The sequence below is a fragment of the Apostichopus japonicus genome, chromosome 10 (assembly GCF_037975245.1).
Source record: "Apostichopus japonicus isolate 1M-3 chromosome 10, ASM3797524v1, whole genome shotgun sequence".
In the NCBI taxonomy this organism is placed as follows: domain Eukaryota; kingdom Metazoa; phylum Echinodermata; class Holothuroidea; order Aspidochirotida; family Stichopodidae; genus Apostichopus; species Apostichopus japonicus.
In genome coordinates, this window is record NC_092570.1 from 8,358,559 (window position 1) to 8,371,344 (window position 12,786).

The following is a 12,786-nucleotide window of genomic DNA, read 5'->3' on the forward strand; positions in this document are numbered from 1 at the left end:
TTACTGGTATTGTGATTATTATTGTATTTTTTATTTAATGCACATGGTATTTCCAATTGTCATTGTATATGAGAAGGTGGCTGTGGTTTTTCTTAATTTTTTTATATTTTTTTTATCTACCCGTTAGATGGATGGAAGTGCTGAAGACCGCAACATATAGCAGTAAGGTAGAAGAATCCTGAATTATGGGACGCTGTCATTTTCGAATGAATTGAATAAAGGAGAGATAATTATTGGATGCAATGTGGTCACATGACCATTGGTCTTACCACTGCCTTTTAAGAGGACGCCCATCTGCCGGTGGTATTTCGCCAACAATTCAGTTTCTTGAATTTTTCTTCTGGTGCAGGACTATTCCAATGGCCTCGCCTCTAAGACACTCAACGTTTTTTTTAATTTTTTTTTTTTATCTCATTTCTTGACACGTGCGGTCATTCTTTTTCTCATTTTCTTAATCTCTTTATTCATTTCAATTTGATTTGAGTCCTACGTCGTCTACCAGCTTACCTTCCCACTGCCAGTCTTCTGTTATTCAAAGAGACATTCCATCTCCACCCCTTCACTCTGGGGTCTGAAGCTAAATCTTTTACCCCCACCCCCCCCCACACCCCTGTCCTCTACCTTTGATGCTGAACCCTTTTATTTCATTATTCTTTGATCCTCAACCATTGTATTTCATTCTGAGTCTGAAACTAAGTTCTTTATTATCCTCTCTCTATTCATATCAGCTTTCATGCACACGGTCTGGTTTACCAAACACTTGAAATATTGCAACCTTAGTTTCTGATGTTTTATATAAATAATTTTTTTTAAATTTTTTTTAAGTCCTGTGTTACATTTTCTGAGTGTCCTTACTCCAGATTGAATGTTTGCTTTACTGTCCTATAGGTGTATCCCTCTCTACACCTTCAGTGACTAGCCAGAGGATGTGAGGTCCTCCCAGGAATCACATATCCTCATCCTCAATGGGAGGGGCGAAGATGTAGGGGGGTGGGGGAGACGTGGGGGAAGGTAGCCTGTATGTAGTCACGATGGTATGTAGTCGTTAGATGGTGTCTGTGTATGGTGAGAGGTTGTATTAACTTGCCAAACTTTGTCATAACCATGGATTTGAAAGCGTTTGTGGTGTTTAGCAAGGAATAGGAAGCTGTTTTACTTGTACAGTGTGTAATATATGACTTTCTCATTTGTGTATAAAGGAGGTACTTTTGTCTGCATATTTTTAAAAAAACAAAAAACTGAAAGGTATTTAAAAGAAGACTGCAAAATATAGTTAATAGATGATCCCAGCAGCAGCTTTCACAATGTATTGAAGGACTTGATAGAGCTTTCATTGTAAAACAGTTATGAGATTTGTATGAAAGCCTGTAGTTGTCAGTACAAAGACTGTTTGAAAAAAATTGTGATTGATAATTCCTTTGGTATTATTAGCTTTTTTATAATAGTAAAAATACAGTCCAGTGTTTAAGAGAAGTTAAATTGGTTTGCAATTATTCAGGATTTATTGTTAGCAGATTTTCATTCTCATGCTAGTGTGGAGTACCAATAACTGAGGTAGATTGGTGAGATAAACTGTTTACTATATGCACCCTCTTGAAATATTGATACCCCTCGATGGCAGTTGCCACCAATGAACCAGGATTGAATAGCGACGGTGTGTAGCCTGGTTGGGTAGTATTACTCCAAATGGCAGTTGCCACTAGTAACCAGGATGGAACGGTGATATAAAGTGTGACCATATGTAGCCTCTTGATGGCATTTGCCATCATACAATCAGCTGCTGTAATCATTACCCATTATGGCACTTGCCACAGATTATCAAGGCAAAATGGGGATCACACATACTGTGTCCCACTCAATGTATAAAGACTCCACGAGGGGGGATTTGTGACTGATAACTTTGCTGGAGAGTAATCCAAGGTTTAATAATTGCGATGTAAATATATATTACCATATATTATCTTTTACTAGCATGCGTACACCCCCTTCTTGTATTCCTACCAAGTATTTTTATTTTTGATGTTTCCTAGCTATGGAGAACCTCCTTAAGTCGTGTATTCATTCTTAAGATCTGCTGCTTTAAAAACCAGAGGGAGGAGCAAACTTAATAATAATTTGTTTTCACTTTTTTTTTGTCTTTTTGTAAAACAAGAAATCATGATCCATGTGTAATACATGCAAGGGCGGCGGAAGCACTTTTAATCTGGGGGGGCACCGACATCAAAGGGCACTTTGCAGAAATTCGATTGGACTGATGTAGCCTTATATTTAGTACCCTTTATAACTCTTATTGTATCATCTTTTTTGCGTATACACATCACTCCATCAACGCCCCCCCCCCACCCCTTTCATAGAAAATATGCATACTAGCTCTGCAATATCCAAAGTTGTATGCACGACTATCTGAGCGGAGCGCCACCATTGGTTGGCGCGGAGCGTACAAGAAAATTTTTGGTTTTACAAACCCCTCAGATGGCCAGAAACGGCCCTTCCCGAGTGTTCATTCCGGTTCCCTGGCCTCTTGCTAACTTGAGACACCTCAATTTTTATGTAGAAAAAGGGCACATTTTTAACCCTGAGGAAAAGTGGGGGGGCACGTGCCCCCTGTGCCCCCCCCGGTTCCGCCGCCCTTGAATACATGTCAACATTAATTAAAATATTCTGTGCTAGATCACTCCAATGATGCTCTCTGCGTGCGAGAAATCAAATCGGGGGGATTTGGAGTGTCAAGTCAGCATCAATATCGATGCATTGTAAATAGAATTGAGACCAGGAAAATAAAACAGCTTGTACGTTTAACAGAATTTTATCCATATCACACCCCTTTTTGGCCTTGCCACACCATCTTTCTCTCGCCCCCCCCCCCCCCCACTCCAGTCCAAAGTAGACAAAGTTATCCTGCTTTAAAGATTATTCTTCAAAATTATGACAATAACTTATTTTTGGTTCCTTGCTTTAGCAAAAGGAACCTATGCAGTCAGGTTGGCGTGTGTGTGTGTGTATGTATGTGTGTATGTATGTATGTATGTATGTATGTGTGTGTGTGTGTCTGTGACACTTGCTTGGGTACGCTCTATCTCAATAAGGGAATGTTGGATTGAGGCCAAACTTGGACTATAGATCCACCATATGGAGAAGGTGTGCCCTATTGTTTCTGGTGCCCACAAAGGTCACCAAAGGTCAGTTATGGTCCAAAAACCGAAAATATTAATACTGCAATAACTCCCAGTGCCAATGTGCGACAAGATTGATATTTTGGGACAAGTTGTGAACTGGTTAGGGGAGCATTTTCAAACTTAACGGTCATGTGATCCGAGGTCAGCAAAGGTCAATTAATGATAAAAAACTAGTATTTTTGCGATAACTTGAGAACGAAATGTCCGTTAGGGTTGGGAGTTGCTTCAATGTAATCCAATTGTCGACCCGCACCTGGGTGACCCTTGACCTCAATTTGACCTTTGGTGACCTTTACGTGTTTTTGGGGATTTTTACAGTTTTGATGCTATTTTCAGATGTCAAAGGTACCTTCTGAACATAAATGTCAATAGGTTGACCCCGTGTGACCTTTATGTGCGAAGTTATATGGGGTCAAAGTTTTTCGGTCGGAGTTAGGATGGTTGTACAGACTTGTCGTTTTGTTTTTTGGAATCAGGAGATTAAACTACATTTGAAACCAAGGTCAAAAGGTCAAAGGTCACATTAGAAAAAATGTGCTTATTTTGGGAGGAAACGAGCAAAAAAGAAAATGTTTGGTTTTGATGCTAGATTTGGATACCAAAGGTACCTTCCGATCAAAAATGTCAATGGGTTGACACCCGTGTGACCTTCGTGTGCGAAGTTATACAAGGTCAAAGTTAATTTTCAGACATTTAATGCAATAACTCCCAGTTCCAAGGTGTGACGTGGTTGATATTTTTGGACAAGTTGCAAATGGTATAGGGTAATATTTTCAAACTTAACGGTCATGTGATCCGAGGTCACCAAAGGTCAATTAATGTTAAAAAACTAGTATTTTGGGAGGAGAAAATGGGCAAAGAAAAAAATGTTTGAATTTGTATAGTTTGATGCTCTATTTAGGTCTCACCGATCAAAAATGTCAATAAGTTGACCCAAGGTGACCTTTGTATGTTAAGTTATATGAGGTCAAAGTTAATTTTCAGACTTTTAGTGTAATAACTCCCAGTGCCAAGGTATTACACGGTTGATATTTTGGGACAAGTTGCAAATGGTATAGGGAAATATTTTCAAACTTAACGGTCATGTGATCCGAGGTCACCAAAGGTCAATTAATGATAAAAAACTAGTATTTTTGCGATAACTTGAGAAAAAATTGTCCGTTAGGGTTGGGAGTTGCTTCAATGTAATCCAATTGTCCACCCGCTTCTGGGTGACCCTTGACCTCAATTTGACCTTTGGTGACCTCTGGTGACCTTTTTGTGTTTTGTGGATTTTTACAGTTTCGATGCTATTTTCAGATGTTAAAGGTACCTTCTGATCATAAATGTCAATGGGTTGACCCCCGTGTGACCTTTGTGTGCGAAGTTATACGAGGTCAAAGTTAATTTTCAGACATTTAATGCAATAACTCCCAGTTCTAAGGTGTGACACGGTTGATATTTTTGGAGTAGTTGCAAATAGTATAGGGTAATATTTTCAAACTTAACGGTCATGTGATCCAAGGTCACCAAAGGTCAATTAATGATAAAAAACTAGTATTTTTGCGATAACTTGAGAACGAATTGTCAGTTAGGGTTGGGAGTTGCTTCTACGTAATCCAATTGTCCACCCACATCTGGGTGACCCTTGACCTCAATTTGACCTCTGGTGACCTTTTCGTGTTTTGGGGATTTTTACAGTTTCGATGCTATTTTCAGATGTCAAAGGTACCTTCTGATCATAAATGTCAATAGGTTGACCCCTGGATGAGCTTTGTGTGTGAAGTTATAGGAGGTCAAAGTTAATTTTCAGACATTTCATGCAATAACTCCCAGTGCCAAGGTGTGACAAGGTTGATTTTTTTGGACAAGTTGCGAATGGTATAGGGGAATATTTTCAAACTTAGCGGTCATGTGGTCCAAGGTCACCAAAGGTCAGCTAATGTTAAAAAACTAGTTTTTTGGGGGGAGAAAATGGGCAAAGAAAACATGTTTGAATTTTTACAGTTTTGATGCTCCGTTTAGGTCTCACTGATCAAAAATGTCAATTGGTTGACCTAGGCTACGGGTGACCCTTGTGTGTGAAGTTATGTATACAAGTTCAAAGTTAATTTTTAGACATTTAATACAATTAAATCCCAATGCCAAGGTGTGACATGGTTGATAATTTGGGACAAGTTGTGAATGGGGTGGTGGAACATTTTCATACTTAAAGGTCATGTCATCTGTGGTCACCAATGTTATCATATCTGTTGACCCGCTTGTAGGTGACTTTATACTTCTTACATTTTCGACGCCATATTTAGATCTCAAAAGTACCTTTTGATCAAAAATCCGATCACATTTTGTGATCACAAAAGTGTTGGCCATAGTGTTGGTTACTTTATGCGTACATGTAGGACCACAATTACTTGGACTATTTGAGCCCAATCTTGCTTGATAATATTATGTGTATTGTCATATACCCCAAGCAAGGAACCACAGTGCCCTTGGGCTCTTGTTTAATAAGTTTCTTCAGTGCATTGAAACAAGAATTGAAGATGAAATAATACCCAAAAATGTATTTTGTCTTTGGTGGAAGAATAAATAACAAGGTATACATGCATAAAGGGAATGAAAACATAAATGTGATTGCTCCACCTAGCAGAACCATACACGCAGAGACTCCAATGACCTTATAACCATGAGCCATTTGATCAAATAAGTTGGTTCATTATCACTGTTTGACAATGCCAAGAATGAAAAGAGACTGATATTATTTGTCCTCACATTTCAAGAAGTGAGTAATAATGAGACTGCATATCTGACTGTACTCCTAGCAATAGGGTAATATAGAAGTAACCCTAGCAACAGACGGTGTTGAGTGCATGAGCTTATCTGACTGTACTCCTAGCAACAGGGTAATATAGAAGTAACCTTAGCAACAAGTGTTGGGTGCATGATAAGTAAAAAAAGTGCATTACAATAACTAACCTAAATGAATACAAGTTGCAGACAATGCAGATACATCGTTGCAGACCATTCATAAACATGGTTGCAGACAATGCGGATACATGGTTGCAGACCATACAGATACTTGGTTGCAGATACATGGTTGCAGATACATGCAGGTACATCGTTGCAGACATAATAAAGTGTAATTGGACGGCTTTTAAAATACAGAATCAACATGAATCTCTCTCTACTGACGCACATTGAGGGCAAGAGCAGCTGTGTGGTTCCGATTTGAGAAGTAATTTGAAGAAGTTTTGAAAGATAAGTTCAATTGTCAGACATAAAAAAATGAAGGATTAAACTGGCAGTACTGGCCTATGGACTGCATCAACAAACAAAAATAATTGTTTGAACCTGACCCTGTGGGTGGATGAAAGATAATTTCAAAAAGTATGTTTTCTACGGGAGATGGGTTTTACAAAACCAGTGACATTAAATCATTTACGAGAAAATGGAAAATGAACTTGGTCAAATGTTACAAACAACATGGAATATCAACATGCAAAAAGAAATGCTTCATAAAAGATCTGATGGTTATGACTGCATTGCCTTTGATGGCAAATTTGTGGCATTTTCACTGCTACTTACATTAGTACTGTTTACTCTTCCATACAAGTTGAAATGGAAAAATGCTTATGATAGATTTAGTTTAGTTCATTTGCTCCAGCATGGAAACTTCACAAAGTCACATAGTAGTAACCAAAGGCAGCCTCAGAAGTCAATGCTAAATGAAGGTTACCTTAGAGTAATGAGGTAAATGATAGTAAAGCTGCCCTACTCCCTCATTGATGAAGTTGTCTTCTTGTACACAAAATTGTTTGTAACAAAAGAACTTCCCTCTCTCTCTCTCTCTTAGGTCTGCTACAGTAATGGTGTCAAAGGTCATCAGTAATCGCCTCAAATTTTTAACCATGCTGCTAGTAAACTTTTTTCAAAAGTACTGTCCTGATTTCTCTAAGCTATTCTGCAGCGATTGACAATTATGTGACCAGAAAAACTATATCTCAAGTTTGGGCAGATGTTTTGTTTCATGATACCCTTAAAAATAAGGTCTGGGATTTTTTGACTTGTTAGCTAATTTTGCTGGCAGTACTGATGACCTATTGACACACACTCTCTAACTTTGTCCTCCATTGACACACTCTCTCTAACTTTGTCCTCCAATGGATGAAAGTAACCCTTTGAAAGATTCAAGTCCTTTCTGGTGACGTACAACTCTCTGATGGGCTATCTGGCATCATTTCTCTCTCTCTCCTCTGCTACTTCCACCTCTAATTTGTGGTCCTTACTAGCCATGTGGGCAGAGTATGGTTGGGGCCCATTCAGCTGCTTTTCACAGATGCCACAATAATACTGCTTCAGCTTTTCTTCTTTGCTGTAAGCTGACACGTACGGCTTCGGAGGAGCTATTAATTCAGAAAATGGAAGATACCAGGGTGTTTTTTTTCAAAAAAAAATTTGCCAGAAAAATGTAGTGATGTTGATCTAACAATGCAGGGAGGGGATGAGGGAAAGATTAGGACAGGATCATTAATAAACCAAATTGATAACTGTATGAAAGTAGGTTTAATTGATGTCATGAAATATTAGTGATATACAAGTTTCATGAAAGGTACAACATGCCAAACAAGAAAACCCTCACATCTTAGTGACATCTTCGAAACTTTATGACATGTATGCAGGACTTGCCCTGTGATGGATGTGTTGAAATCAATGCATGTCTTGACTATGAGACAACTTTTACATCTTGACCAGGTAATTAACTACTAGATATTCAGCAGAAATAAAAATATAACTTTGTACAGAAATTTACATACTTAACATAGACTAGAATTTATAAACAGGAAACTGACCTTTGACACTTGTTGGTGGCTGTTCATCTTTTGTATCAATCTCTTTGTTAGCCAGCCAGGGGAGGGTAGTAATCTTCTCTTCGACTTTCTGCGAATACGAGATGAAAGATGAAGACATTGGTTGATGCTACTAAAGTCATGTTTTTCAGAAATTCCAGTGACTTGATATTGATGTTAAACCATGTTGACATCAATTGGTAATATCTACACTTCACATTGTTACAGATGGATGGGAATTTGGAATCTTCAAATGTTTGGTGTTGCTATGCTTAAAGAGTGATAGAAAACTTCCTCCACATTGATGTAATACATTCTACAGAAATCAAATTTATTTTTGTTGGTTCAAATTTAATTTATTCTGGACCTTATTCGAAAAATTGAGAATGATCAGTGACAGTACAAGAAAACCTGGAAAAATTGCGGGAAGTTTTAAACCAAGGGCTCAATCGCATGTGAAGACGTGTTGCTTGTAACAAATTTGGCATCTCCACAACACTAATCTCAAGCTACAGTGATATACATTGACAACTTACCTGTACATATTTGGCGGGTACAAATCCTTGCTTTCCATTTTCCAGTTTGACTTTCCACCATATTGGATTGACTTTGTGTTTCTCCATCACAGTTAAAAATTCTCCCTGTTTTAGATCCACCTCTGCCTCACCCAGGGGACTGTTAGGATTAGCTTTGTAATTAAACTTGGCAATATATTTATGATCTGAAACAAAAACAAGATTAAAATTGTTATTGAAAGTATTTTTGATTTGAAAGAACAAATTGCAAGAAATATCTGAAGATAAACATTCTCTTTAATAATGAATGTTAAGATATAAAGTGTTTGTCCTCAGTGCTAAATAAGTACTATGAATGCCAACCAGGGGTCACTGGACCTGATTGCAGCTGAACTAGCTGATGATGGAAACACTTCTTGGATTACAAAAAAGGGAGTCAGGGGAATCACTGCGATTTTGGAGGTTGCCACGGATATTTAGTACTTTACCTGCATGTGGTTATGTGATATTTCTATGCAATAAAACATCACTTATTGAAAGATTTGATGAACTAAAAATGGATGCAACAAACCTTTTGAGATTTCTGGCAGATGTTTTGCCTGGTCTCCACTTGAACGATCCTGAGCTTGAGTTGTACAGTCATTTTTGTCACCTCCAACATCACCATGAACTGCTTGATTGATCTCAGCTGGGTCTTTTTTCTCTCCTGGCCGTCGTGACGGAGAGAAAGGACCCGTAGGTCTAAACCCTCTGCCTCTTCCCTTTGCCCAAACAAGATTTGATTCAGCTGATGTCATTCTGCTTTGCAAGGGAAAATGTGACAGAATGAGCAAGTGAATATATAGGAAATTTGGGTCATATTTTCACTCACTGGGCAGCTGAAAAAAAAAACAGGTCAGCATTCTTTGTCTAGCTGCTGTTTAAACAACATGATACATTTTCTTATTTGCCTAGCAGCTAGGATACAGTGCGAGTGTAGAGTCATTCATTCGGCTGCCAATACAAGGGTAGTATTCCTCTGGCTGCTGGATAACACAACACCTTTCTCTTGCAGCCCGCTGCCAGAAGAATAGTTACAAACCAAAGACTTAACTGCACATGTAGCAAGGTAGTAAAACAGAAAAGCAGCTAATCAACAAGCAGTTACCAATCTCACATCGAAAGTGGTACTTGAAACAAAACTGAACGGATGTGTGGATGAACAAGGCACACTAGCAAGTAGCATATCATCAGTAGCCTAGTTGCAGTCAGTCGAGTAAAACGTGACATTTTACTTAGCGGAATTGCTACATTCACAGTGCATGAGTATTTTAGGATAAAAAGTCACCGTGTATCAGCTCTTGTTGAGTATTCCCCTATAAAATATAAGTATCAACAACATAATACATCGAATATGGGGTTTCACTTACGTTTATTACGATATATTATTGAAATGAAGCAGAAGAATGGGTTATCTCGAGACCTGAAGTTTGCAGGTTATCCACAGTAGGGGCTATAGCGCTAACAGAGGCTAAATCTCAAGCAGTAGTACACAAATCTCGACTGTGTCCAAAATCTCACATTGACTGCACGTGAAACGATTTTCAAAAAAAACCTAAGTCCAACAACACTGAGAGGTTGACAAAGTTTTCGCCCCCCACGGGAAAACGCAACATTTTTACGCCCCCAAATTCATACAACGTTTAGAAGGTGTATACGAAATTTACCACAACCCCCTTCATCGGGCTATTTCCCTCGTTTAATGGGGGCAAGGGGCTCGTCAAGCATGTCAACTTTGCCAATTTTACACCCATTGACTTAGCACGTAAAACGATTTTCAAAAAACACCTAAGTCCAACAACACTGAGAGGTTGACAAAGTTTTCGCCCCCCACGGGAAAACGCAACATTTCTACGCCCCCAAATTCATACAACGTTTAGAAGGTGTATACGAAATTTACCACAACCCCGTTCATCGGGCTATTTCTCTCGTTAAATGGGGGCAAGGGGCTCGTCAAGCATGTCAACTTTGCCAATTTTACACCCATTGACTTAGCACGTGAAACGATTTTCAAAAAAAAACCTAAGTCCAACAACACTGAGAGGTTGAGAAAGTTTTCGCCCCCCACGGGAAAACGCAACATTTCTACGCCCCCAAATTAATACAACGTTTAGAAGGTGTGTACGAAATTTACCACAACCCCCTTCATCGGGCTATTTCCCTCGTTTAATGGGGGCAAGGGGCTCGTCAAGCATGTCAACTTTGCCAATTTTACACCCATTGACTTAGCACGTAAAACGATTTTCAAAAAACACCTAAGTCCAACAACACTGAGAGGTTGACAAAGTTTTCGCCCCCCACGGGAAAACGCAACATTTCTACGCCCCCAAATTCATACAACGTTTAGAAGGTGTATACGAAATTTACCACAACCCCCTTCATCGGGCTATTTCTCTCGTTAAATGGGGGCAAGGGGCTCGTCAAGCATGTCAACTTTGCCAATTTTACACCCATTGACTTAGCACGTGAAACGATTTTCAAAAAAAAACCTAAGTCCAACAACACTGAGAGGTTGAGAAAGTTTTCGCCCCCCACGGGAAAACGCAACATTTCTACGCCCCCAAATTCATACAACGTTTAGAAGGTGTATACGAAATTTACCACAACCCCCTTCATCGGGCTATTTCCCTCGTTTAATGGGGGCAAGGGGCTCGTCAAGCATGTCAACTTTGCCAATTTTACACCCATTGACTTAGCACGTGAAACGATTTTCAAAAAAAACTTAAGTCCAACAACACTGAGAGGTTGACAAAGTTTTCGCCCCCCACGGAAAAACGCCACATCTTTTCGCCCCCAAATTAATACAACATGAAGAGGGTGCATACGAAATTTATCACAACCCCCTTCATCGGGCTATTTCCCTCGTTTAATGGGGGCAAGGGGCTCGTCAAGCATATCAACTTTGCCAATTTTACACCCATTGACTTAGCACCCTAATTCCCTTGTTTTATAGGGGCAAGGCGCTCGTCAAGCAAGTCACCTTTGATCGATTCCGTGTTGTCGACCAAAATTGGTTGGTGATTGACACAGCAGCATACCCCAAGTTTAGACACTGGATTCACAATAGATTATTTTACTTTGCCAGAATTTATAATAATTCTAAGAAGAAAATCGCCAAAAATTTTTTGTTTCAGCCTTGATTCTGCAAGGTGGCACAAGACATTTATGACATTTCAGTAGCGTAAATCATATGGGCTCGGAACTTGCTGAGCCGTAGGCCCCGACCAAAAGGGGGACCCCGCTTTACTGATGCACAGAAAAGGGCACCTCTTTGGATGGGGAGGGTCCGTTTTTACTGGGGAAGAAAAACTCATGCAAGACTGAGCAAGACAATACACATATTTTCACGTGATACGGAATACGGACATCATGATCAGGGGCTCATTGGGTATTAATGTCTGTATCGAGCTAATTGTGTTATTTATTTTTATAATGAAAACAAAGGATATAAATTAAAACCCAATTCCAGCCAATGTTGTACTGAGTAGAACATCGAGACATATGATTATTTGAAAAATACTAAAACGATAACCCAACACCCCACAGACTTGAAACTGCGTTCATTTAGAAATATAATAATAAAATGTTAGAATAAAGATGCCTTCGATGTATCTGGTAAGTAAAAAATGCACAGGAAATTAGGCCTAGATGTAGACAAAGTTTCAGTCGAAATTAGGCCAGTGCCGCATTGGTTGTCATTATCTTGATGTATTTTGATGTATTTAGCATTACAACATATTTGTCAGCTGGAAACAATGTGTACATGCCAAATGGCCATTCAAATGTTCTAAACTAAGCCCCCTGCATTGATCCTGCAAAAATCAATGGACCTTGAACCCATGGACGTCCGCGGGGAAGGGCAAGAGGTGCAACCCCCCCCCCCCAAAAAAAAATTGATAAAAATTTCACCCAACCAACAGTTCTCTAGTTATGTTCATTGCATACGGACCCATAATGCATTACAGAAATTATTGAAAGTCAAAATCCTATAGTACATGAGATCTCAAAATAACCGATGTGTAAATGCAACTTGAAACGCACGGGAAGTGTCTTTTCCGACGATCTATGAGAATTTTTTGGCCAAAATAAATTGTGGTACGATCCGCGCCAACCGATGGTGGCGCTCCGCTAAGATAGTATAAAGTTTTGTGTTACACCCAGTGGCGGACTGGCCACACGGGCATTTGGGCAATGCCCGGTGGGCCGGTGCCCCGGTGGGCCAGTGGGCTGGGG

The 12,786-nt window shown here is 39.4% G+C and overlaps 2 protein-coding genes across 8 annotated transcripts in view; one reads left to right on the plus strand and one right to left on the minus strand.

The window, feature by feature from the left end:
* Positions 1–3,661, plus strand: part of LOC139975073 (FERM, ARHGEF and pleckstrin domain-containing protein 1-like) — a 71,387-nt gene extending 67,726 nt beyond the window's left edge. For all 3 annotated transcript variants that reach the window (XM_071982686.1, XM_071982685.1, XM_071982687.1), the window contains exon 25: positions 128–3,661. In XM_071982686.1, coding sequence (XP_071838787.1) covers positions 128–182 — 55 coding nt within the window. In that variant the 3' untranslated portion in view covers positions 183–3,661. The remainder of the gene's footprint in view (positions 1–127) is intronic.
* A 576-nt stretch (positions 3,662–4,237) lies between these two features.
* On the minus strand, positions 4,238–11,703 carry LOC139975076 (uncharacterized). Of its 5 annotated transcripts, none has more exons than XM_071982691.1 (5): positions 11,534–11,703; positions 9,086–9,315; positions 8,536–8,720; positions 8,003–8,090; positions 4,238–7,555 (listed from the first exon to the last, which is right to left on the minus strand). In XM_071982691.1, exons 1-5 carry the CDS (start codon positions 11,587–11,589, stop codon positions 7,377–7,379), a joined length of 738 nt encoding a protein of 245 aa, XP_071838792.1. In that variant the 5' UTR covers positions 11,590–11,703; the 3' UTR covers positions 4,238–7,376. The 5 variants fall into 5 exon arrangements, with proteins under 5 accessions (XP_071838792.1, XP_071838793.1, XP_071838797.1 ...); XM_071982692.1 differs by having other exon boundaries at positions 9,086–9,312; positions 11,534–11,702; XM_071982696.1 differs by lacking the exon at positions 11,534–11,703 and adding an exon at positions 9,924–10,417.
* Positions 11,704–12,786: the final 1,083 nt, after the last annotated feature.